The sequence below is a fragment of the Cyprinodon tularosa genome, unplaced genomic scaffold, assembly GCF_016077235.1.
Source record: "Cyprinodon tularosa strain WSP-4 unplaced genomic scaffold, ASM1607723v1 ctg215, whole genome shotgun sequence".
In the NCBI taxonomy this organism is placed as follows: domain Eukaryota; kingdom Metazoa; phylum Chordata; class Actinopteri; order Cyprinodontiformes; family Cyprinodontidae; genus Cyprinodon; species Cyprinodon tularosa.
This window is the reverse complement of record NW_024038800.1, coordinates 470,416-498,389: the sequence shown is the minus strand read 5'-3', so window position 1 is coordinate 498,389 and position 27,974 is coordinate 470,416. Positions and strand designations below refer to the sequence as shown.

At 36.4% G+C, this 27,974-nt stretch overlaps 2 protein-coding genes across 2 annotated transcripts; both read left to right on the top strand.

Annotated features, from left to right (window-relative positions):
• The first annotated feature begins 2 nt into the window (after window positions 1-2).
• Window positions 3-17,436, top strand: lbhl (LBH regulator of WNT signaling pathway, like). The gene is made up of 4 exons (XM_038285794.1): window positions 3-445; window positions 7,662-7,737; window positions 10,758-11,052; window positions 16,648-17,436. The coding sequence occupies exons 1-4, from the start codon at window positions 423-425 to the stop codon at window positions 16,716-16,718; spliced, it is 465 nt and encodes a 154-aa protein (XP_038141722.1). The 5' UTR covers window positions 3-422; the 3' UTR covers window positions 16,719-17,436.
• Window positions 17,437-19,620: 2,184 nt separating this feature from the next.
• LOC119784020 (C5a anaphylatoxin chemotactic receptor 1) lies at window positions 19,621-21,387 on the top strand. The gene is made up of 2 exons (XM_038285846.1): window positions 19,621-19,984; window positions 20,158-21,387. The coding sequence occupies exon 2, from the start codon at window positions 20,170-20,172 to the stop codon at window positions 21,226-21,228; it is 1,059 nt and encodes a 352-aa protein (XP_038141774.1). The 5' UTR covers window positions 19,621-19,984; window positions 20,158-20,169; the 3' UTR covers window positions 21,229-21,387.
• The last annotated feature ends 6,587 nt before the right edge of the window (window positions 21,388-27,974 follow it).

Here is a 27,974-nt window from a genome sequence, read left to right as displayed (position 1 = left end):
TAATCCTTCTCTGCTCCAAAGCCTTGCACAGTTGGTGGGGAGGAAAAGGGAAACATCCAGAGACAAAGAGAGAGACGAAAGGAAGGAAAGTTGAAGAAGGGAGAGAAGGGAGCACATGTGGGCAGATGGGAGGACATATCAACCTGGACCAAAGTAGCAAAGGGGTACATTGGCTGACCTAGAGAGATTAGAAAATCACCCACACAGGGATCTGCTGCTGGGCTCCTTGTTTTCCTAAAGCTTTGGAAGCCAAACTTTTTCCAGGCTTCGCCCTGGAGGCCACAAGCTCCTGTGAGAGGACAGCAGAGGGGGAATGCTGTGGGAGCTGCTCACCCCCTCTTGCACCCCCTCTGGTGTCACCTTTGCTCAACGTGGAGGAGCCAAGCTTCACGACAGTGGAAGTGTGCCAAGATGGAGATACCATGCATCTGACCACTAAGGAAAGGTAGGGAGTGGCTACTGTCCCTTTAAAATTCCAAAGTGGCAACATTAGGTAACAAATAAAAACAAAATTCAGAGCTTTAGCAAGAATAAAATTTCCATCCTTGATGAAAGATGAAGGTTAACAGATAGATTGTGTTGAAATGGAGAATGCAGGAGTTTAACCATATAAACATTACAGAACTCCTTTACTGTCTATCTCTGTCCATCCATCGGTCCGGTCCAGTCCGTCCGTCCTTCAGTCAGTCATTCAGTCAGAGTCATTCTGTCCGTCAGTCTGTCCATCCATGTTACGGATTAAAAACCACCATTTAACGGTAAAAATTTTGTTTTTTTATCGTTCATCATTAATAAATAATAGATTTTTTAAGAGTGAACATCAAGCAGGAAACATTTTTCATCAAGCAAACATGATTATTACCTTTCTGCTACCTTGAGAGGATGTGTGTTGTGAAATAAACTAAATAAGACCATTTAAAGTTTAAAAACTGTCAAGGATTTAAAATGCTGTGAGATTTTTTTATATTATTTATAGAAAGATTCAACAGCATGGATGTTTTTTTTTTTTTTTTTTTTTTTTTTTACAGCTGTATGGTTTCTGAAATTCACTTTGTGCAATTGAGAAGGCAAAACGAGCATCCGGTGTTTAGAAAGACCTGAGATAAAATCTGGTTTAAAAACGTTGAGTCATTTGGCAGTTAAAATGCCAATTTTATCTAAACAGGGAATTAACCTTAAGCGCTATTTTTTACTTTAATTTCCCCTCTTTTAGAAAAAAAAAGCCAAGGTGCAGATTAAGTGCAAAATAAAAAAAATAACAGTGGCAGGACAAACTTTTGAAACCTGGAGAAAAAAAGCAATGGTTTACAAACAAAAATAACAGAAAAAAAGCAAATAAAGTTTAGAAGAGTGAATAAACTATTGTAATTGTGGATGAAATAATATTTCTGCTTTCTGAAAAGGAACCTTATTAACTAAGCTGACACACAAACTGAGCAAATGTAATAGAGCTCATAGTGACAATTGTTTAACAACTTAAATCTCTTGGCACTAAAACCATATTTACTCAATAGCCCTTACAAATGTGCACACACCCATGCACTTATATGTTATATGTTGGTCAGTGTTAAACATAGCTACCAATACCTTGTGTGAACAACTTAACTTAACAGGCTAATATTAGCTTTAATAAACCAACCCATTTTCTGGTGTAGACCCTAGGTCAAAGTAATCATTACCACAGTCCGTTAAATTAGCATTATTGTATTGGTTCCCTATTCCTTTTTTGATGCTGCGGTTAAAAAAGAAATGGTAAATTTGGACGCTGTTTAGTTTTTAACACATTTGGGTAAAAACAAAATGTCTCAATTAAGTAAATATGAACATAAACATGTAAACATGGGATCCCTATTTTGTGCATATAATAACAGGTTAATATCTGGTTTGTTGGATCCCTTTCCAGGCTTAACTTTAATCTTCCATAAATAGAAATCTATCCACAGGAAGCAGAGAGATGAACTGAGGCAGTGTTCCCTCAGCGTTTCTCAAAGCATGATTGCCACTGTTGCATAACAACAGAGTTTTGTCAAGAAACATGAGTTCCTCATTAGGTTGTGCTCTTCTCTGCATCTCTATATTATGGAGGAGATTAGGAAATAACAGTGGAAAGACAGACAATGGGCTGAGACAAGGTTTTGCCATCTTTCATATACTTTGCTTCGGATCACCAAACTCCTTTTAGTGGTGACAGAATAATTATAACTTGACTAAATATAGAGTGCAACTTTTCTTAAAATAATACTCTGATTGCATTATTGTATAAATGATTTAAAAGCAGGAACTAGTTGTGCCATTCTTAGTGACAAAAACTGTCATCATGCATTTGCAATAACAAGCACAACGTCTGAATGGTTTGAAGTCAAATAGCAGCATCTCAATAGAATTTAGTCCAGACTTTGATTAGGCCACTAAATAATCTGCATTACTTTTGGCTCTACAGAGGTGGACTGTAGTGATTTGGATCTGTGTCCTGGTGCTGTTTAAAGTCATGAGCTGATAGATGGATATTTCCAGGATTTTATGCTGGAGAGAAATATCCATATTTCTATTAATCACAGGAATATATCCAGGCTGTGAAATAGAAAAGGAAAATATGTTTTCTTTTCCAGAATGCTGCATAGTTTAAACCAGATGTAAAGAGATGACATCTTCCAAAACATTCTACTTTTGTGCCATTAATCCACAGACATATTTTGCAACATATTTTTGTATTCTTTTTGGCTAGTAGGTAGATTTCGCCCATGTATGTCTCTCTGTTGTTTTGGGTTTTTTGTTATCAATTGGATTTGTTGAGGGCTGCTCAGGTGGGCAGTAGGTAGCATTGCTGCCTTACAGCAAGAAGGCTCCGGGTTTGATTCCCGGGTTTGCTTGTTTTACCTGAGCATGCGTGGGTTCTCTCTAGGTACTCCGGCTTCCTCCTACAGTCCAAAAACATGAATGTTAGGTTAATTGGCTTCTCAGACACACACTCCTTAGGTGTGTGTGCGTGTGTGAATGGTTGTATGTCCTGTTTGTCTCTGTGTCGCCCTGTGATAGACTGGCGACCTGTCCAGGGTGTACCCCGCCTCTTGCCTGTAGATAGCTGGAGACAGGCACCAGCACCCCTCACAACCCCACCTTGGATAAAGTGTGATGGAAAATGGATGGATGGATTTGTTGATTTGCTTTTGTATACTTTTTTTTTTAGACCAGCCATTCTGGGAAGGATATATTGAAGTATTTTTAAATATTTGGATGTTTGTACTCACCATGGTTCATGCGAGCCTGTATGTGAGTTTGTTTCTTCAGATTTCTTCAGGTTGATGTTGCTGCCACTTAAGATAATATAGCCTGTTGTTGAAAATTTTAACTCTAGAAGATATGGATTTTGCTTGTGATTAATTATTTATAATTTAACAACAGGACAACTGCAACAACTTTAAAAAAGAATTAAGTTATCTTTCTCTAATATAGGTTGATCTGAAACATTTAGTTTGGCAAAAAACAAAATCATAAGAAATCTCTAAGGGGCATAATTTTCCAACAACACTATTTTCAAATAGAATAGATTAGGTGATAAAAGATGAGATTGTGGTAGGAAAACAGTTACATGTAGGCATGTATTTCCAACCATTTAGCTCATCATAAATGTAAAAGCCACAGTTGTGGTATCAGTTATTTATTTTTTACGCTGTACAGCTGAAGGATAAAGTTTATGACCTAAGTTATGGTGCAGATTTTACATTCGTTCATCCTTCTTATCGATTCTCTGTTTTGCCAAAAGGAATCTACAAAACTGCACTTTTTGTTGACTGTCCTAAACGATCTACTTGTTGGATGGATTAATTCAAATGCAGGACCATCCATCAAAGAGAGGAAACTAAATGAGAGTGACTGTTGACCGGACTGAATCAATGTTAAAACAATAATGCATGCAAAGGATTACACAGAGGTTAAGCTCCTTCATCATAATAGCTGCTGAAAGTTTCCATCCCAGGTGGCACACAAACAGCTTAGCATGGGACACTTGTCAACGGCGCAGTATCAGAAATTGAATTGCAAAGCTGCACACTTTCACAAGTGGGTCAAACATGATAGCATCCTCTCAAAGCTGATCCTGTTTGACTGAGAACAGGATGCCCTCGTTTTGCCCATTGTCCAAACTGGATTAGCGTTTGTGTATTACATATAGTGAACAATGACTGTCTGTTGTAAAGAGTCATAATGCCTTAAATATCATGCGATAAAAAAAAAAACAAAAAAAAACAACTACAACAAAACCCCCCCAGGTATATGTTTGGCTACTTTTTTTTAGACTAGCTAGATTAGAGTAACTGCACTTAAAATTGGAGAAACTGGAGTTATCTTGCTAGAAATAAGGGTGCTTAGAAAATATGCTACCCTTCAACTTTTTATTATGATTCCAAAAAGTTGGAAATATTTATTCTGATTTTATAACATAAAGTACCACATAAATAGAAGGAAAGAGGTACATAGTTTTTGATAGAACATTTGTGTTAGGAAACAAGATCATGATGACCAAGGAGCACATAAGTCAGAGAGGACCTGTGAAGCAGTTTAAAGTGGGAATAAGTCAAAACAATATCCCACCATTTGAAAATCTCACTGAGTACTGTTCCATACATCTTCCACTATTCCTAGACAGAGGTGTCAAGTAAAAAAGTAAAAATACTTTATTACCTTACTTAAGTAGAAAGTTTGGCTTTCTATACTTTACTGGAGTAATTATTTTTAGACAACTTCTTACTTCTACTACTTACATCTTTTTGCAATTATCTATACTTTCTACTCATTTATGCTCATTTTTGTTGTTGCCTGCTGGTTTAAAGAAATAAAAAGATCAATTTGCTTTAATCCTGATAATTAATCTCTTTGTAGTTGGACTCAGAACTTCAACAACTTGTTGTTCACTATGAACCATAATAAATTGTTTTTCAAGATGATGCAAAGTTAAATTTGAAACAGTTACAACTAGTCGTAAAACTAAGAAATTAAGTATAAGCAATTTATCATGCAGAATTGAAGAAAAATTACTCTTTAATAAGATAGTGCAGTAACCATAATAAGTTTTAAAGCTTCTGCCCTTAAATTTTTTTCCTGCATTACTTTTACTTTTATACTGTAAGTAGTTTTAAAAATTGTACTTTTACAATTTTACTTGAGTAAAAAGCTTAAGTGATACTATAACTTCTACAAAATAGTTTTTAAACAGTAGGATTTTTTTTTTTTTTATAAATAGGAATTTATTTCGGAGAATTTGACCAACAACAATAAATGAATCAACCGAGAGACTAGTTAACATAAAACCAAACCAAACGCCAATTTCCAAACTAACTTAATTCACCTGAACTTAAATAGAAACAAAACCCCCCCACAATAACCTGTCGGTATATACAGCCAGAGAAGTGACATCGACTAATGTAAATTGTCGGAAAAGGGGTGTTAAGAAGTAAATCTTATTTTTCATACCCCCTCTCCCTCTAATTGCACTTAAATTAACTTAAAGAAGAGTAACCTTCCATTTATACTTCTACTTGAGTAATAAACATTAATACTTTTGACACCTCTGATCTTAGAAGAATCTGCTAACAGCATCTTTTTCAATCATGCTTTCCACATATCTGCCTTTGTGGAAAATTGAAAAAAGGTCAGTTTTTGCTAAGTTCTCTGAACATGCTGCTTCCACAATAGCCAAAGATGGTGGGAGCAATATACTGTGGGAATGCTTTCCCTCAGAGGCAAAGAGAAGCTGATTCAATTTAGTTCAGGTTAATTTCTGTATATAGTGCCGATTCCCAACACACATCATCTCAAGGGACTTTAACGTGATCATAGTCAGATTGATTAAAAGTTTCTATCTAAGGTAAACCAGCTGATTGGATTCAATCATTAACTTGCAGGACATGCTTCTCCTACATGAGCTTTTGATGACGATATCCACTTACATTTTGTCGTTGACTCTTCAACAATCTGTCACACCGATCCAAGATGAATGAAGCTAATTACAGAGTAGTTCTGGAAGAAAACAACTCGGAGGCCCCAGAAAATATTGGACTGATGCAGATATTCACCTATAAGCTCCATTATAATATAAAACATATATATCAGTTTCTCCAAATTGTTTTTTTTTTTTTTTTGTGGAAAGCGAACAGTTTCCCTTCTGCCAAAGTAACTTCAACTTACCCATTTTATAAACTCTCAAACCCTGAATTTATAGGTCGAAGTTCTTTCTGATTGTCACAGTAAATAAGTACAAAATAACCTACCATCTTCAACATCATGCGGTTCTCCACCAGAAATCTCACAGCGCTTCTTTTCAAGAAAGAATTATTTATATAGCTATATCACCAAACAGAACTTGATTTTGCTGATGATTGCTTAGAAAGACAGATTATATCATATTCTACGTGCAAATGTAAACAAAGAGAAAGATTTTCTAGGTTTGGTTGCTGTCTGAGACCTTACACCCTGATTGGTTCTTACAGGGAACATAAAAAAGAGAAGCTGGGAGAAAGCAGAGAGAGAGAGAGAGTTGGAGGGAGGAATAAAAAAGAGGATTTAGATATTATGAGGGAAAGAAATGCATAAATCCATCCATTACTAAATAAAGGAAACCCAACCCAGTTTTTTTATGGAACTGTAAAGGTGCCAAACAAAACCAGGGCATTGGTCCAGACTGATACCTAGCCAGAAAAATCTAATTTGTAGGAAAGAATTACAAAACATAACCCATTTAGTTTCCAATCCGGAAACTAATCTGCTGAATTAATGTCTTTCAGTTTGCATTTTGGGTGGAGTAATCTTTATGAGCATTGGGTAGTGAAGTAGGACAGGGAATTTCTGAACCAATCAAAAGGCTGGGATGCTGGATGTTGTGACTCAGCCCTAATACTGAGAAACTGGGTGGGAATGGATCATATGGAGCATCAGCTGATTTAATGCACTGATGCAATATGTTCAAATACCTCAGCCAGTACTTCTGAAACCTCAGCATTTTTCCAGTAAATCACAGCTTTATAAATAAAAGTAGAGAAAATAGGAACTGTTCAAAATCTGCAGACAAATCAAATAAAAACATGAAGTGAAAGATACTGATGCAAATGCAGTAATCATTAAGAATATGTATTTACATTTTTTTAGCAATGGGCTGCTCAGTGGCACAGTGCAGCAAGAAGGTTCTGGGTTCGATTCTCACCCCGGGGTCTTTCTGCATGGAGTTTGCATGTTCTCCCTGAGCATGCGTGGGTTCTCTCCGGGTACTCCGGCTTCTTCCCACAGTCCAAAAACATGAATGTTAGGTTAATTGGCTTCTCAGACACACACTCCTTAGGTGTGTGTGCGTGTGTGAATGGTTGTATGTCCTGTTTGTCTCTGTGTCGCCCTGTGATAGACTGGCGACCTGTCCAGGGTGTACCCCGCCTCTTGCCCGTAGACAGCTGGAGATAGGCACCAGCACCCCAATTGGGACAAGCGTATCAGATAATGGATGGATGGATGGACGGATTATTTTATTATTTTATAAAAAAACTAAAAATTTTGACAACCTTTTAGTGCTTTTTTTAAACATGTAAAACCTTTCAAATAATGCAGAGATAATGACATATTCCTAAAAGTTTTGAATTTCCAGTATCTCCATAAGTTTAACTGTACTCTGTTTGCAGGGATATGGAAGAGATGAGTGATCAAGATCCGAACTGTGATGATATGCAGAAGAAGGAACAAAGACTGCCCTTCCAGGTGCGCTGTCTCATCATACTGTAAATGTAAATCATACTGTGACCCTAAATGGTTGCTTTCCATTTAGGATCCAGATACAGGGAAGAGTTGTACATGCAGAGCAGTCTATGACATAGGATATAAGCAAGTTCTGCTCTGTTTGACATAAACAATTTTATACAACTGAAAAATCCTACATTTAACAAAGAAAATTTTTCATTAAATACCCTGAATTTTACCTCTTTGTGAAGCAATAACTGTGTTATTTTTTAATGTTACTTCTGAGTCTATTTTCTTCTCTTGCAATTAAGTAAAAGAAATATCTAAAGATGTGCATTTGTGACTGTAGAGCAAATCTCTGTGTTTACGTCTTTAGTCTTAAGTTATGTCCTAAGTTTTCTATCCCCAATTCTTTGCTGAGATGAAATCACACAAAACAAACACTTTAGTTAACACTTTATAATATATCTGTGTTAAATGACTATGAGACACATTTTAACAGGTTTAATAGATTGCATCTTGCTCAGACCAGAGGAATGGCTCAGGCTACAGATGACATTACCTACTATCGGACTTACTTCTTTAAAATGTTGGCCAAGAACAACAGTTAAAGAAGCATTTTATGCAGGGTCACATCCTGCCACATCATAACATCACATTATTACATCATACACACGTTTGTAAATGAGGAGACTTCACTGTCTCCTGCCATCTCGAAATAATACACAGTTTTCTAGATCACGGACAAGGATCCTATTACAATCCTAAATCTTTGTTACGTACATAATGAAGATGATTACTTTTTATCCTGATAGAAGAACTTCCCTAATTAGATAAATTGCTTGGGAAAGCATTAGCCTGAAAACATAAAAGGCAGGTAATATTAAAAAATGCAAGCACATACATGAAAACTAACAATTAATACTAACATAACACATTTCATAATAAATGGATGGATGGATGGATGGATGGATGGATGGATGGATGGATGGATGGATGGACGGACAGACGGACGGGCGGATGGATGGAAACACAAGGGAAGACTAACTAAATATCTCATTATAAATGAAAACATTAGGTAGGCAGACACAGAAACTAGAAAGCTCTGTACAAACACAAAATAAGAAAAGATAATTCAAATAAATAACAATATTAAAAATAACATATCAAGGAAGAAATAGCAACATAAGCTTCATGAAACAAATACTTAAAATAGCTGATATAAATATAAATGTATGTGTACGTCTGTGTTTGTATTAGAACAGGGCAAAGTACCTCCAGTGAGAACAAATAATGTTTAGTGTGGTCACTATTCCTCCAGTTATTACGGCAGTATCTGTAGAAGGAAAATGACATAAAGAATCAGATCTGTGTAAAACGAGAATATTTTAACAAGTTTTTTTTCAGAGGGTACTCACTCTTGATAGAAAGAAAAAGATTGTACTCATGTAAGAGTAGTATCATGATGATATTTGTCAGATAAAAGTAAAAACTTCATTGCAATAAAATACCTCTAGATTTATTTTTTCAAAAATTTGATAATGTAAATTTAACTGAGTAAATATAACTGGTTACCTCCCACCTCTCATGATGGTGCACAAATGTTTTATTGGGACACCTTGAAATAAATGCACAGAGTCTGTAGTTCACAATGTGACATGGCAGTAATTCATGGATGATTAAAGCAAAAGTACCAGAGATGAGGACAGCGTAATAGCTGAGGAGGACATTGCAGACTCTGGGGGAGTGGCGGCCTAGATTTTCTTAGGTCAAGCCCCACTCCCACGGACTGCAACTTTGGATCCTTGAGCAAGACCCTTAACCCCACACTGCTCCCCGGGCGCCGCACAATGGCAGCCCACTGTTCCCCAAGGGGATGGGTTAAATACAGAGAGTTAATTTGCTGCTTTTTATTTGTGACAGTGTAATGACAATAAAATTGAATTAAATTCAATTCTATTCTATTCTATTCATAGGAACCATGACATTTGATGCACACATTCCTGAAGCACAAATGAGGACAGAACGTTTTAATAAAATCTAAACAACTATGCAATACATTTGGCTTCAACGTCCTTTTGAGCCAAATAGATGTTTTAATTTTTATGCTGATTAAGAAGCTAATAAAACTTAAACCCTTGGATAGAACCATGTGGCACATCATTAGAAAGAGAAGTAGAGGAATATCTGAAATGCCTACGAGCTGCAAAAACAAAATGTAATGGAAAGGTAATCCATATAAAAAGCTTCAGCCAGGGCTAACAGGAGCAGAACAGAACATACTAAGAAGTTTTATTTTTTAGTCCCTATGCAACACTTTGCTGCTTCAGACACAGAATACGAAGCCTTTTAGTAAAGTCAGCTGTACAGAAACTGGACAAAAACATTTAAGGAGGCCTTGTTTATGCAAAGCAGCTGATCCCTCCTAAGGAACAATTTTGTCTTTTACATTTTAGGAACAGAGTTTTATTTGGACTAAAAAAACATGGCTTCAAAATATTTGAAAATTTTACTTTTTTGAACACACAGCTTGAAACATTTCAGTTTTAGTACAGCTCGTTCAGGAGCATGTAGTGTCCGAGGCCCTGCTGCCATCAAAAGTGCTGCCCTCAATTGTGTATAACTGTTATTACCAAAAGAGCAAGTTAGCTGTTTGTTTCCCAAACAAAAGGCAAAAACCAGTGGAGATCCCGAAACAAGTAAAGCCCTGATAATCAGGGACACTCCAAGAAGGAAGCCTGATTTTAGACATGACCTCTTGTTGTAGGTTTCATTTTTTTTAGCTCCTTTCCATGTTTCATGTTTAGAAGATCCTTTAGCTCCAGTTAATTTTATACAGTAATTTAACAGTTAATTTTATTGCATAAAAGATCAAGAATAATAATGCCATACAATATTGTTCATCAAAAATAATACTTGGAAAAGCTGAAAATTAATAGATGACAACAAGGGTTTTCTTAGGGTAAAGTGTATATTCAGTTTTTTATTTTTTGATAATAAACCTATTTTTTTTTTTTTTTTAAAACCACCTCTTCCTCCAGATTTTCCCTGACCCAGTGGAGATTTTCTTGGGCCCAGAGGCATCTCTTAACAGTCCGGATCGAGGAAAAGAGCGCCTCCCCTCCATTGTTGTAGAGCCCACAGAGGTGAGTGAGGTGGAAAGTGGGGAGCTGCGCTGGCCTCCAGAGAACATTGAGATAGAGGACGATGAGGAGGACCTGTTCCTGGAGCAGTGCATCCCACCGGCCAACATCGCTGACTGGGGAGAAGAGGATGAGGAGGAGGAGGAGGAGACATCACTAATCCTGCAGCAGCAGCCAGGCCTGACGCTCCTCGGTAAGCCGCTGAACATTTCTTCAGTGTTCAGATATACTTCTATAGTTGCAAAAATTGATCTGCATTAAACAATAAGGAATAATAATCAAAAGCCCTCGCTTGGACTATCCTAAAAAAAAATTGCAAGGTCTTAGTGTAGGTAAAATATAACAAAAAAAGATTTTTTTCAATTTATTTGGTAACCCTATCTGATTTTAAATAGTCAAAAACTCAACGTGAGGCTGTAAAAAATGCTTTTGAACAGTGTATTAAAACAATATTTATACAAGATAAAATAAAATGCTAACTAAACCTCAGGTTTTGTAACATTTTGGTTAAGAAAATACTTTAACAACAACAAACTTTATAAATATATGCATATTTTCTGTGTGTAAAATTTTTTTTTTGAGAAATTAAAGCAATATGTCATTAGCACCTTTAGCTAATACTGGGGAACACATATTTCTTAATACTCTAAGTAATCATACAGTAAAGATATCAGAAAAATAAACATGTTTGCCTGAAAAACTCTGAATGCAGCAAAGATAAAGACCTGAAAGAATAATTCTCACAAGTCACTGTTTTAAAGGCCTGTAGGTAAGGTCAGCTCAGATTTCTACATTTCTCTATTAGTACATGTTTTCTAAAAAGCAGTGGTTCCCCTCACACTGTTAGGCAACAAGGATGTAGTGTTTTGCAGTAAACCTAAAGAAGAATAGGAAATGTGCACACATCTTATCCTCTCACAAAGCTGAAATCTTTTGTATTTTTTTTGACATGACCACTTCAGAGAAATATTGAAAAATATAGCTAATTCCATTTGAAGGTGATTGGGAAGTAGCCTTGTTCTTAAATCTATAGTAAAATATGTAAGTGATTGTATAGTTAGTTCTTCCCACATTTCATAACAAGTGTAATTGAGGAAATGTTCTTGCCCTCAATAACCAAATTGTCTGGGGATTTGATAACATCAGTTTTACTTTTGACAACTTTCTCTCAGGGTTTACAATTCATCATGTATTTATATTTATTTCAGGGAATAAATACTTAAAGAGTAAACATTAAGCAAATTTTTTTTTTTTTTTGCTAATTAAAATATTATTACTAACTTTCTGTTTTTTTTACAATTTTACATTAGATGTCCTAGAACCCGATATGCAATAAATTAAGGATTGCAGTAAAGTTAATGACTAATCGTGGTCAAAAGCCCTCTATTGCTACATCCGGGTTTTAGAGAATATTAGACTTCGAATTTAGTCACTCAAATGAATAAGCTTGGTGTCCTTTGACCCGCCCCCACAAAAAAAATTTATTGTTTTATATTTTGGCATATTAAACTGCATTGAGTTATCCTGATTATTCCTATTCCCAAGGTGCCTGGTTTGAATTAAGATGTGACTTACGAAACAAACTGTAAGTTGCATTTGTTTACATGCTAACATGAGATTTCAAACAGTAATTTTCCTTTTCCGAGGCAACCATTGTGGGAAACTATGTGGGAACACCAGCTAAAACAGCTCATGAAGACAAAGCCTTAGAGCTCATGGAAGCTTAAGGGCTCATGGTGGAGCGGAGGGGCCCGGTGCGTCCTGACTGTCTCTGGTTTAGAGCAAACCCAGATGGAATCAAGTGTTCCCTAAAGAGTGTCATGTCATAAAGAGTTTGTTACTAGTCCAAATCGTGACCATAGATGCTTAGATGAAGGGAGTTATCTCATTCTTGCAAATGGGCAACATGGATGCCACCTCCAGGAGACTAAATGGAACTTAAAATGGATGAATTCACATTATAAGCTAGTTTTGAATGTTCATTTTAAAAACTAAGGCATTTAACTTATGTATTTAGAGTTTATATATTCACACATGTCATTTCATAATGATGTCCCTCAGGCTTGAGAGCTGCAAGCTGGTTATTTGGGCACCACCTGAGCACCTGGAGTTTGACATTTCATATGGTAAAGATGTTATGTATGGAAAAATGAAGCACCTTGAGAGTTTCTACTTTTCACACAAGCTTCCAACGTTTTTCCTGTGTAAATTCTTAGTCATGGCAACTACAAACAGGCTTAAATTGAAATGCAACCAGATATTTTGAAGATGTTTCGACAAGCTATCCAGGAGTCTTGGTTAGTTCTGTTGGGTCACACCACATAAGCACTCCCATTATGGTTCAAAACACCAATCACATAGTCCATGGAAAACAAAAGGCTGCAACAATCCAGAAGAACTTCCTATCCAAGATGCACACGTTCCACCTGACTTGGAATGTGTGCAGGAGAATGGACCTAGAAGCTGCTTAAAAACATGAGTGCTCAAACTTGAGATTGCTCTGGTGCGAGCTGACAGAATTGACAAAGACTCCTGAAAAGGTGTGGTAACGCCTACAAAAAACTGAGCCAAAGTCTGGTTGCCTTTCAATTTAAACCCCTTTGTGGCTTCTACCATTAGTTGATTAATTTTCTGCAAAGATTATCAATTCTGCCCAAAATACCTCAATCTCTTCAAAATATACTAGGCAAATAACTGGTTTTATACATAGCACACAGAAAATATAACTCCAGAGCTTAGCTTCTTTTGAGAGAAGCTGTTTTGTCTGCATTCAAAATCAGAAAGTTTAGAGTCATCCAGGTTTTTATGCCCTGAAGACATGCCTGTAGTCTCTGTAATAGGCTCGATTAATCAGGATTTATGGGTGTAGGATAATCAGCATAACAGTGGACTCATCACTTTTTACTTGAAATAAGCTGCAACACAAATCTTGAATATTTTGTCAATTATAGGCAACAAGTTATTTGGCACAGTTTGTGAAATAGCTGGTTGCCCTGTGATATGATCATTCAGATGCTTTCGGTGACAAATGCAGTGACAGGTATATTGCACAAAACCAGGGTTTCTGGACTATTTATGTATTGAAGTACGTAAAGAGTGACGGTGGTTTCACAGTCAGAGATTTGCTGAAGGAACATTGTGAACCTAGTCATTCTAGCATTCACAAACAAAGGATACAAGCTGACAAATGAGGAAGTCACACAGAGACGTCGCTTTGCTCATGTCTGAAGTCAGGTTCAACGAGCAATAAGGCATCTCAATGTATACAAAAGTCTTTTACCAATGGTGCCAATTGACTTGGTGAGAAGTAGGGATCAGTCTACTCACTCCAATCATGATTAAACTAACCCATAACATAGACTACAGGCATGTCATAAGGACACAACAACCTGGAAGTGTTCATTTACACATTTTTGTTGGTTAGTAGTGTTTCACTAGGGAACTAATTTTGCAGTACTAGCATCATCCCATACTTGTTACACAATCTGTACCTTCGTGTCATCTGTCAACTTCTCCATCTCAGCCCAATTTAGCTTTATATATTTCCCATTAAAAAAAGAGGCACGTTTGACAGGCCTGCATGTCGCCGTGCTCTTTATGGGGCATTTGTAAATCACATTTAGTTTAAGAAGATTCCTGATTATCTAGATCTAGTACTGTATGTAGCACTTTGAAAGACGACTATTGGTCTGCAGGTATAATAGTTGCGGGATCACAGAGGAACTGGTTTAAGTTCTTATAAGTTCTTTGAGGTCCTTGAATAGTGTGGGATTTATTACTGAAGAGGTTGCAATTGTGGGACCTATTGCTGATGCTTTTAAATGCAATTAATGCAATTATTAAAACTAAAAACCAACCAGTATGTACCTTTCACAACATTGCAGATGTGTGGTTGCAAGATAGGCCTTTCCTGCAACACTTGAACATCCAGCCATCTGAATTTTACCTGATGTTGAAACTAAAACCTTGGCTTGTGATAAGGGCCTTTAAGGCCTTGGCTGGGCTCCATGTCCGCTTTAAGGGCATACAGACATTGTGTGATTTTTTTTTTTGCACTTTTGGGCTCATTCAAGAATTTCTTTGGATTGGAATCAGTTTCAGCTTCATTTTGTATACATCCTGTATTTTACGGAGGGTAATGATGGGCAATTAGCCTCTCAAAACCACTGCAATCAAAATCAAACATGTTTGAAAATTAGTCAGTCCGCCATGAGTTTATTTCCTGCTGTTGAAGCAGAGTTATGAACTGATTTACCTCAACCTTGCATATTGCACTTTTGCAGATAAGGGAAATATTCTCCTTCTCTGACTTTACTTCCCTGTAGACAAGTCCGACCAAGGTGATCTATTCGAGTCCAATATGTAGCTTATGGTTGTACATTGTGAGCAGTTAAATTACATCAGAGCATCGGGCCGTATATTTTAAGAGCAGACTGTAGACCATCTGATTTTGTTGTATAGTTTGAGCTATAGCTGACTACAACCACTGAAAATATGGTACAGTGTATGCCCACCTTAACGAAGATAAGATTGTATCCTATATCTTCTAATAAAACATGACCAACTTAATTACTGTGGAGATACTGGTAGGCCGCACACCTTTTTAGAATGCTCATTACATTGCCGCCAAGGTAACAATGTAAATAAATATGCACATATAGGTTATCTGTGGCCACTTTTTCAAGTAATTCTCCCATTTCTCAATAGTTGTAAAAAAGAAGCTGCATTTGTCTGCCAAATAAGGGGAATCTTTGAATCCGAACAGACCACAATGCCACTCTGTGACATAATCAGCTGGTGAATTTGGCCTTCGGAAGACGCAGCCACTGAAATTGTTTTACAGATTTTCAAACCATTTGGTTTTCCATATAAATAGAGTGCAGAATAGTTACATCCATGGCATTTTTACATGAAATTATTATATATATATAAAATAGATATTCTATATAAATTTAATAATATAAAAATTTCTCATTTATATTAAATAAGTGCATGTGTGCATAAAAAAAAAAAATGAAATTTTTATCCGGCAAAATATGCACATGAACACAAACTTTCATTTTGGAGGCCTTTTGGAGGCCAATAATCATTTAACAGCCCTAATATATTTATATATATATATATATATATATATATATATATATATATATATATATATATATATATATATATATATACGGTATGTGTGTTTGTGTATATAGTGGTGAATGCAGTTCAGTGCATTGAGGAATGCTATGATCTCTATACTGGAGAAACCAAACAACCTCTCCACAGATGCATGGCCTTACAAAAACCTTACAGAAACGGCTTACAAAACCTACAATGCAGCGATTGAGATGATTCCTTCCTGCTATCATTGCAAACCCCACCCTCTAACAGGGTAACAGAACACCTCGCCTGTTCAGCCAGGCCAACAAGTCCTTCTTAACGACCCCCCATTTCAGAGAGATAGACAAGTATGGGTTATTTCAGGCTAACAAAGAAGCTAAACGAAACTAAACCCAAAGGGGTGGACCCGTTCGTCCGGTTCAATTAGCATGTTTTCTAAACCAAAACAAGGCTTTGTTTTTGGTCCACTCTATAAAGCCTCGAACTCAACGCTATTTCTTACATTTCGAATTGAAAAAGCTTCATGAATAGGAGGCAATACGTCTTCAAACTTGGAAACAAAATCCAGTGTTTTTTTTTTTTTTTTGTTGTTGCTTTTTTGGAGTTACTCTGTAGAATGTTGCAATGCTATGGAACCTAACTTAACCTCTGTGTCATATTTTTTTTATTTCTTTTGCAGATCTTCAATCTGATGCATTTAGAGATGACACACCAACACTTCCTCCCAACAGTGCCCCCGCCTTCAACTGAGTTAATTACCTCTGCTGAAGCTGTGAGCAAATATCCTGAGATGAATTGTGACAATAATTGTTGAGAAAAAGAACACTACAAAATAGCAAACATGTCAAAGTGATAAAAAAGTGTATCATAAAAAAGAAACACAAGAACAAATGGCTATGAGGACATCTTGGATCAGTTTTCTCAACTGTAATGATTTGGATTTTATTTTTAAATCTGGGAACATGATTATTGTGGCACATGAATAGACAAATTAAAAAAACATTTTAAAGATATTTTGCTGACATTGAAGGTTTGTGTTTCATTTCTTGTTTCATGGCACACATTCTCAAAGGCTTTCAATGATGGAAAGGAGAAAAAAAAAACTGACATTGCAACATTTTTGTTCCTTCATTCAAGTTCTGCCCCTTCTCCTTTCACAAGTGGGTAATTTTGTTAAATCATTTGAATACATACTTTTCCAGAATGTGGTATTTAGTCAATTATTGTGAAGCTAGATGCATGCTACAGTCTACGTAACTAGAACCTGCAGAGGAGTTTGTTGGTTTTGTTTTAGTTTACATGGGCTGGTTTGTTTACATCATCTAATAAATCCAGTCTTATACAAGAGCTACATTTTTGAACAGGCTAAACTCTGAAATAATATGTAAATATGAAAAAACTTGGATAATAATACATTATTGTGTTAAACTTCAACAATAAAGTATTTGTTCTCCTTCCATTTCAAAGAGCAGGTGTGTGTCTTATTTGATGATTTATTTTTCACTGTTTTCTTGTTTTCAGTGTTAAATTAATTCTTTTACTTTCACTCTTAAAGCTGAAAGTGTATAGTGGAGGATGTTCTTTTTCTGGGTGGATCACTAAAATAAGTGGTCCTCCTAAGTGTCAATCATTCTGGTGATATGTTAGGTAAGGCTGTCTTACGTTCTTGTCCCCATTTTTACTTACCGCTGGTTAATCTGACATAGTGGGAAAATGGCAAATCATGTCATTTGGTATACACAGGGTGTATACAAAACAAAATTTCATTTTGTACAGCTTTCATGACATTTCTATTTTCTTTAAGTGCAGCAGTGATCAAATGTAAACATTGTGGGAGAAAAAAACATGGTGCAAAAAGAGCGTTGATATAGTCAGTTTGATGCAGAGTCTGTGACATGATTTAGAGTTTTTTTTCAACATTCAGCTGTCTGATGGTGGTGGGGAAGAAGCTGTTTTTGGAATCTGCTGGATTCAGAAACCATTTTTGTTAAAGTGGAGATGCTTTTCAAAACTTAGAGAAAATCCCTCACTATACCTTTAAGCTTCAGATTGAGACTCTACAGTCCCTTAACAGAAAAATACATAATACATAAATACAAATGCATGTTTTGAGGTTAAAATAACATTTTATTTTTTTACAATTAAGAAAAGGTTTTACATGTGGAAAAGATGGTACTTTCAGAGGTGAAACTGGTAAACATGTGATACCAGTTATTTTTCAGAGTTAATATGCTTCCCTATATTTGAACATCAATACATTTAAATGGGAAATCAACATGTAAAACACAGCTTGATTAATCCTGCTCCAGCTTGACAGTTGATAAAGCTGTTGTAGAATTTAGGTGTTTAATTAAGTGTAATTACCTGAAAACACTAAATAAGTTCAGGCTGGACTGAGAGCGTTCTGTTCTTAAATTTAAATGGTGAAATCCAATGACATATAAGACGCCTCCACAGGACAGGCTCTTTAAGTTGTGTAATAATCAAGTTTTTCTTGCCTGCGAAAATCCTGTCTTCTGGGTCACTTCAACCACAAAACAGGCTTAACCCTTTCATGCATAGTGGTCACTACAGTGGACAGTTATTAAATGGTTGTTTTCTCTTAAATGAGCATGTTTTAATGTCACATTTGCACATATGTTACTACAGTGGACGCTAATGTATCATCCTGCCACTTGTCAAACTGCCACCTACTCGTCAGCCTTTGCAAGTGACTTTTTTTTTTCCACAAAAAAACAAAATGGCCGACAGAGGAGCAAATGGGTTGTGAGGGAGAGGAATATCTGCTCATTCCTTCTATTCTAGGCGATCCTTGCAGGTAAAAAAAATATGGGGACATCAAGTATCAAGTATAAATTCCAAGAATTGATTCTGTGTTATTAAAAATTTGTAAGTAATGTGTCCACTAAGTTGGACATTATGCAACCCCCTAAAGAAAGCATTTTTTTTTTTTAAATTGATGAAAATGTTTTTTTCATTCATAAAGAGTAATAAAAACACTTGGTAAAAAAATCATAACATATACTATCATAATTCATGCATGAAAGGGTTAAGTCGGATGCAACCGGACTTTCACTTCAGCTTTTCTAAACATGTTTTGACACCTTTCCAGGAGTCTTAGTTAATTCACTTGAGCGATCTGTACTTGTTTTTAAGCCCCCAAAGCCCCATCCTCCTAAATACATTACAATTCAGATATAAATCATTGATAAATGTTCATTCTTTCTTCTTAAAGCAGAAGCATCCCCCCCAAAAAGACTAAAAATGTCAAAAGATAAAAGATTAGCTCTTAAAGTATGTCCAGGAAATGATAAAAAAAACCTTGAATGAAACTATGTCACAGCAGAAAAGGAAATAAACACATTTATGGGGCAGATGATCAAAAGGCAGAAGTAAAATCCTTTGAGTGGAAGGGAAATATTTTCATAGAAATATTACAACTCCATTGAAGCAAATTGGGACAAAAATTTTTTTTTTCATGTCTTTGGATGATTAAAGAGAGACAAAAATGGCTGAGGCAAATGTACACAAAAACAGTTTTTAAAGAAAAAGTTAATATTTTACTTACCGTACTTACATTGTTTCTCTTAAAATAGTTTATAAGTATTTACAGACCAACCTGGACACATTTTGCACAGATTGTACTGTTTCTACGTCCTGAATTGTTGTCACCATGCAGGAAACGCCAGTATTTTATCTTGAAAAAGTTCATGCCCTCCTACATGTTGCCATTTCTTTGTAAGCTTTCAAAATTGTAAAAATGCAAATGCTTCAAATTGACCAAAGTTATCCAAGCTGAACAGATTCATTATTTCTCTGTGTTATCATTCGGGGAACCTTAAAGTGTCATTAGTCAGAACATGGCATTGACTCCTATGCAATCATATTGATGGTTTCTCACGTGTGTGACTGTGGGTGTGAAGGGGGTAGGAGTAAAATGTACTAATAAATGCAGTGGAGCCACTTCTTAACTTCCTGTTGAAAGTCAGAGAGCAGCATCAACACACCGATCGACAGTAAGTAGGCATTAGGAAATCTGACAAGTCGTCTTGGTTTGATTTTGTTTATTCTGCAAATCCTTACAAAAATTTAAACTGAATTAGTTTTAAGTGACACAATTTCTTTCTATGTTTAAAAAAAAATGTATTATTAGTGTTTGAATTCAGCATTAATTACTATCTGCTTACAGGTTTAATTTACCATGGACTTTACTGATGTGCCAAACATATCTGATGGTGAAGAGCTCTATGACATCTTTGGGGATAATTACACATTTCCTATATTTCCTGAGGAATTCGTTCCTGAGATTTCTCCCATCCAGATATTTACTCTGGTTCTCTACGCCCTTGTGGTCCTGCTTGGAGTACCCGGTAATGCCCTGGTTTTGTGGGTGACTGGCTTCCGCATGAAACGCTCTGTTACCTCTATTTGGTTCCTAAATTTGGCGCTGGCTGATCTTCTCTGCTGCCTCTCCCTTCCTCTGCTCATGGTGCCCCTGGCACATGATGATCACTGGCACTTCGGCCCGTTGGCTTGCACTCTAGTCAAAGGACTCTTCTATTTAGTAATGTACTGTAGTGTTCTGCAACTGGTTCTGATCAGCTTAGACCGCCTGTTGCTGGTCAAAAGACCCATCTGGTGTCAGAACCACAGACGTTCCAGGCAAGCTGCATGGGCATGTGGAATTGTCTGGTGCCTGGCCCTGGTGGGTAGCATCCCGCAGTTTGTCTTTGCACAGCAAATTAAGGTTGGGGAAATTAAGAGAGAATGTGTATTAGGATACCCCAAAGAGACTGTCTGGCCAATTGCATCCTTTCGCTTCATGATGGGATTCATCCTTCCTCTCTTTGTCATCATTATCTGTCACCTGGTGGTGTACAGCACCACTCAGAGTGGAAAGTCACGTGGTCGGGTCAAATCTAAAAAAACCTTGAGGGTCATTATCGCCGTGGTGCTGACCTTCTTCTTGTGCTGGCTGCCCCTACACATCATGGACTTTATCGTTTTGGCCACGAGCCGGAGTTCTCACCACAGTCCAAGAATCTACCTGGCTCATGTGTTGACTGTCTGCCTGGCATATTTCAACAGCTGCCTGAACCCTCTGATCTATGTGTGCGTAGGGAAAAGCTTCAAAGACAGCATGAGCCGCTCCTTCCGCCAAATCCTCCACTTCCCCACCGAGGATGCCGCGTCGAAGGGGAGCGCCATTCAGGTTGACACCAAGAGCACCAGCAATGGGAAGGAGACGACCAAAATCTGATTGACTTCATTTTTACAAACAAAACTCAATTTTTATATCTGTTGATATATATTTAAGAAGAGTTAAAACTGCATCTGTTTAGGCCATTCTGTTTGGAATCCATTGTGAAGCTTATCCACATATTTTCATCAGACAGTCCATGTTGACCTCATTCTAAATGGGTAGAATGATTATTGCAAAGCAGAATGTCTTGCATAATTTTTGGATATTCAAAGACTCACTTTTCTAAAACTCTATAAATTTGGCCTACTTCTTCTTTCATGTGTTATCAGTTTTGGGATTTGGAAGTTATGTTTCTGTTTGCAAGCAATTTTTCTTTTTCTCGATTAAAAAATATTCAATGCCCATAACATTCCATCTCAGTACTTGAATGGGCAGGCTTGTCATTAATGTTGCAGTACCTACTACATGCCACAAGAGAGAGACATTCTCTAAACATAAAAAGATCAACCTGGAAAGTATGATTTGAGAGTTTTTGCAATATTATTTTTTGGAAACATTAGGTGTTCTGTTGGCATAATGGACAGAAGGCATTTTTTTTTTAATCTAAAGCATTCATATTTGACAGTTCTTCAAAATAGATAGGAAGGACGAAAATAAGAATACTATTTTCATTCTTTAAAAAGTTGAGCTGTTTTTTTCCTTTTTAAAGCAAAATAAAATGTTTTTTTTTTTTCAAAATGTTGAGCAGGATTTTTTTAAATCATTGTTTTACTGAATGCTCTAAAACTGATATAAGAATGTAAATTTTTTAGAAGACATTGTCGTTGGTTTATCCACACATTTAAATGTCATGTTCTATGTAAAAATAAACATCCAATTATAATTTATTCTCAACAATTTACTGCTGCAATTATTTTATTTTGTTTTTTTTTGCCCCAGGACACTGCATGTCCCAAGGGACTCACCGTTTTTTCTGTTGGCAAAAGGGACGTCTTTTGGACCTATTCCCTTTTTTTGTGAGGGACGGATGCTAGCATGGACAAGGTGTGCACAAAAAAATGTTTAGTTCAAGGGCCCTGAGCAGATAGCTTTTACATGCAAAATGCACCCTTTGGAGCTAAGTTTGGTTCACATTACTCTATGTCTGCTGGCCTCCATTCCATCAGTCTCTCCTGCCTGCTCTTTGGGGTAAAAACATTTATTTTTTTCATGTTTCTCATACATCTCACAAGATGGATTTCAGCATTTTTAAATATCAGGGCCACCAATACTTGTTTAAACGTTACTCATGTAATCAGTGAGGAGTTGCAATATGAATATAATTAACTATTAAGTAGACAACTTTAAACATTGAACTAAGAAAAATGGTTTCGCTTAAGAATCATCTAATATCCATCTATTAATCAAATGAAACATAAATAGCCCAATGAACATATAATTTTGAGTATATTATTAGAAGAAGTCAGTGTATTAAAGTAAGTAATTTATAGAAAAGCATATGTGAGAAAAAACAATTTCAAGTGCACTGTGACAGCCAGGTGTTTTTCTTTAAAAGTAAATGTTCCCTACATTTCTAGCATATGACATATATTTAGTTTTCAACTAAAAATATATGTTTTATACTTGACTCTGTGCTAAGTCAACGTATACAGTTTGGTTTTAATGTTACTATTATGACTAATATTATTGATTGTTAAGAAAGATTATTGTTTGAAGAAACAGTAGGCCAGCATTCAACAACCTTTGACACTTAAAGACCCACTTGGAACACTTTCCACAGAGGAGAAAAAACAGGGACCTACAAATTTTTTCTGATTTCTAAAAAGAAAGATACAGATGTATACACAGTTTGTTTCACCTTTATGCTTTGTATTACGAAATGTATGAAATGCAAAGAAACTGAAATTATTTTGTCTAGCATCAAAGGAACAATATGGGCATGCAGCAAATTCCAGAGACTTTTGCAAAGGAGGCAGGTCATGTATATCAGTAAAAAAACGGACCGGCAGCAGCTGCTGCTGACTGGGCTGTTTATAGACTTCCAAATATTTATGATAATTTATTTTCCCAAGCCACGCAGAGCTGCAGCATAAAGTATGTTCACACCAAACGCGTATTTCTCAGCCGGGGGGAAGGATTCCCATGTTATCTCTATGTAGAAGGTGGACCTTGAGTGAAGCTGAGCGAGGCAAAGGTGGCAAATTTAGATAGGCACGATTTTGGCGAAGTTGTCGACATTTGATCCCCACCTTGATTGAGAATGAAGTAAAAAAAATCTGAACTTTTCTTTCTATTCCCTTTACGAAATCCAGTCAGGGACTAGATGTGGCTGTGAGCTACAGAAAGAAGTGCAGCAGAGACAAGTTTTTTAAAATTAACAATGGAAGATACCACCCAATAATGTTCACAAAGGATGAAGCGGGAATGCTCCTAAGAGGATTTAAACAGACATTATGTAGGTTTGCAGACATTCTAACAATACTACAACCTGCGGTCAAAATAAAGAAGTGCAGCACTCTTGTAATCATTCATGTAGCTCGGGCTCATGTGAGCACACTTCAAAACAGAATAATCCGCTGCAAAGATCACCTAAGAATCTCCATAGAGGTAAGAAAAGTACTTTTCTTATATTTATTGTTTGAAAAACTAGGTCCTCAATATATTTGACACTAAAATGTATTAAATGGTCTAAGATAAATACAGACTATACTGTAAGTGTTACTATCTTTATTATGTCATAATGTAAATAAGTTCTATCATGTCACAAAAAGTTGTGTCTTTATCAAAACATCAATCCTTTGCTAACCAACTACACAAAGAATGAATTAGGCGACCATAGTCCATTGAGCCCATGTTAGTGTAATTACCTGAATAGCTCATAGTGAACAGCTAGCTGCCAAACCTTTTAATATTAACAATTTTTTTATGAGTTACGACTATGTTTTCTCTCCGCAGTTTTTTTTAAGGCACTGATTTCCCCCTGCTCCTGTCTGAGCTCCAGAATGCAATCTCATCGTTTCACGGATAGGCAGAGGTACCGCTGCAAATGACTCTGATCCAGATCTGGCCTCTGGAGAAGGTGGTATTCTACATTTACCGGTAGGTTAGAATACTCAGGTCAGTGACAGGCAACATTCATGTTGGTCCTAGTGCCCCCTGATTTACATTACAACTTCAATGTCTTACCTTATCTAAGAGCAGATCAGACAATGTTGAAGGTGGTTGGTTTTGGGGGGTTTGAGAACAAATATTGGTGGGGCTTCAGCCCCCAGAATAGGACTAAATATGTTGATGGTTGACATGCCAAGAGAAAAGAATGACAGCAAATTCTATTGCTACTTTAATTGTTAAAAAATGAAGCACTGCTTCTATTACTTGAAAACATATCCTTTTTATTATTAATTGCTTAAAAAAGTAAGCAAAACCAATGAAATGTGTACAAAAAGGTACCAAATTGAGACCAAATTACAATTTACATACTACATTCATTGCAAACAAGGCCACGTGATGATATATACAAAAGCAAACATATATATACAATTGTGTGTTGTCTGATGCCAGTGTTTTATAATGATCTTGTGCATTTATGTTACATTTAAAAACATGCATATATGTTTACTGGTTTGATAACATAACATCTACCAGACCCTGTGACTCACGGATGCCAACTTATAGGTGCTTATCGGTGTAGAGAAGCAGTAGCAGACAGAAAATATCCGTACATGTCAGTGATAATCCACATGGTAGAAGAGGTGAAGACAGGGGCAGTTAAAAATAAAACTTGAGGTTTCACTTCTAGTTCAGAGTTTAACAAGCAACAAGTAAATGCTAATGAATCATATATTTGGGCTGAATGTACTTGTTTGTTAAACATTTACTTTTCATCTGTTTATTAGATGCTTTTCTATGGGATTTAAATGCATAGCAAGAGCAATAAAAAGGTTTTAGTAACTACCAAGAAGAGCTTGGAATAAGATATTGTGCGTGTTTGAAAGAATAAAAGAGATCAGTGGAAAACTAAGTTGAAATATGTAAATTATTAGTAGCAGTAATTGAAAGAGAGTGTTTCTAAACTTTAAGGACCTATTGGATCTGGTAGGGAAACAGCAATCCAAAATAACCGTCAGCTACCCACACAAGAGTGTCGGAAAAAATTCTGTCATGAAAGTAAATAAACTGCATGAGGCAAAAGATTTTACTTCTAACTCGGTAATATCTATAATTTGGAGCAAGTCTTAATTTGCAAGTCTAAAATGAGGATGCCTGAAAAGGAAAATATCAATACCAAGGAGGACATGAAAGCAGGACAGGAAACATGAAAACATTTCTCAGAAAAGAAAAAAATAATCCACAGTTACAAATAAAGGAAATGTTTAGTGCCATTTGAATGAGTAGCATTTAACTAAAAAAGAATCATCCCTTACCCTGTCAAAACCCAATGGAGATCACAGATGGAAGAAATCATGCAAAATTGCACTGTTAGTCATATATGAGTCCAGTTTTAGGGCAAGGTAGGTTTAGACTCTTCTTTAGGAAAGACAAATCAGCTGCAAGTGTAAATCTGTAAATTGGTCAGTAGCTGAAAAAGTGTGCTTGCATATATGTACAAAGGACCCGTCTATTAGGAAACCGTTCATATTCCAATTGAGTTCTAAATACACAAAATGGTGCAAGAGAAGCCCCTATGGTATAATGCAGATTTGCAATATGAGGACATTTGAACTTTACTAATAAAAACATAAGTTTGAATTTTCTTAAATGAGGCCAACACCTCGCAGAATCCAGGTCCATATACAGGTGCTGGTCATAAAATTAGAATATCATGAAAAAGTAGATTGATTTCAGTAATTCCATTTAAAAAGTGAAACTTGTATATTATATTCATACATTACATACAAACTCATATATTTCAGATGTTTATTTTGTTTAATTTTGATGATTACAAATGACGACAAATGAAAATCTCAAATTCATCATATCAGAAAATTAGAATATTGTGAAAAGGTTCAAAATTGATGGCCCCTGGTGCCACACTCTAATCAGCTAATTAACTCAAACCACCTGCAAAAGCCTTTAAATGGTCTTTCAGTCTAGTTCTATAGGCTACACAATCATGGGGAAGACTGCTGACTTGACAGTTGTCCAAAAGACGACCATCGACACCTTGCACAAGGAGGGCAAGACACAAAAGGTCATCGCTAAAGAGGCTGGCTGTTCACAGAGCTCAGTGTCCAAGCACATTAATAGAGAGGCGAAGGGAAGGAAAAGATGTGGTCGAAAAAAGTGTACAAGCAAGAGAGATAACCGCACCCTGGAGAGGATTGTGAAACAAAACCCATTCAAAAATGTGGGGGAGATTCACAAAGAGTGGACTGCAGCTGGAGTGAGTGCTTCAAGAACCACCACACACAGACGTATGAAAGACATGGGTTTCTGCTGTCGCATTCCTTGTGTCAAGCCACTCTTGAACCACAGACAGCGTCAGAAGCGTCTAAAGAGAAACAGGACTGGACTGCTGGTGAGTGGTCCAAAGTCATGTTCTCTGATGAAAGTAAATTTTGCATTTCCTTTGGAAATCAAGGTCCCAGAGTCTGGAGGAAAAGAAGAGAGGCACTTCATCCACGTTGCTTGAAGTCCAGTGTAAAGTTTCCACAGTCAGTGATGGTTTGGGGTGCCATGTCATCTGCTGGTGTTGGTCCATTGTGTTTTCTGAGGTCCAGGGTCAACGCAGCCACATACCAGGAAGTTTTAGAGCACTTCATGCTTCCTGCAGCTGACCAACTTTTTGGAGATGCAGATTTCATTTTCCAACAGGACTTGGCACCTGCACACAGTGCCAAAGCTACCAGTACCTGGTTGAAGGACCATGGTATCCCTGTTCTTAATTGGCCAGCAAACACTCCTGACCTTAACCCCATAGAAAATCTATGGGGTATTGTGAAGAAGAAGATGCAATACACCAGACCCAACAATTCAGAAGAGCTAAAAGCCACTATTAGAGCAACCTGGGCTATCATAACACCTGAGCAGTGCCACAGACTGATCGACTCCATGCCACGCCGCATTGCTGCAGTAATACAGGCCAAAGGAGGCCCAACTAAATACTGAGTGCTGTACATGCTCATACTTTTCATGTTCATACTTTTCAGTTGGCCAACATTTCTATAAATCCTTTGTTTTTATTGGTCTTCAGTAATATTCTAATTTTCTGATATGATGAATTTGAGATTTTCATTTGTTGTCATTTGTAATCATCAAAATTAAACAAAATAAACATCTGAAATATATGAGTTTGTATGTAATGTATGAATATAATATACAAGTTTCACTTTTTAAATGGAATTACTGAAATCAATCTACTTTTTCATGATATTCTAATTTTATGACCAGCACCTGTAATATTTTGTTGCTTCGTGGTTCCAATATGTATTTTTCCTTCTTCAAGTGAAATTTCTTAAATGTAGGTTAAATATTTTGAGGTTCTTTTACACAGCTAGAATATTTTGTGTTGTGCATTAAATTAGTTTTGCTTCATATCGGAAATGTTTACCTGTTGTTTTAAGAAAAAAGAAAAAAGACTCAACTAAGGGTTTTGATTCCATGTTTGTTCTGCAGATAGAGAATTCTTAAAAAATGCTTTAATAAACTTAATTATAGAAGAAAAAACTATTGATACCCCAAGTTTAAGGAAAGCAAAACCTAATAGATTGATAAAAAGACAAAAAACAATGGAACAGGCCTGGAAAAATGATGGTGGCCCTTAAAAAAAAAAAAAGAAGAAAATAAAGTCACCAAATGGACAT

Coding starts and splice junctions, on each gene's coding strand:
- lbhl (XM_038285794.1), top strand. CDS start 423: ATGCATCTGACCACTAAGGAAAG. Junction 446..7,661: donor CATCTGACCACTAAGGAAAG/GTAGGGAGTGGC, acceptor CTCTGTTTGCAG/GGATATGGAAGAGATGAGTG. Junction 7,738..10,757: donor AACAAAGACTGCCCTTCCAG/GTGCGCTGTCTC, acceptor CTCTTCCTCCAG/ATTTTCCCTGACCCAGTGGA.
- LOC119784020 (XM_038285846.1), top strand. CDS start 20,170: ATGGACTTTACTGATGTGCCAAACATATCTGATGGTGAAGAGCTCTAT.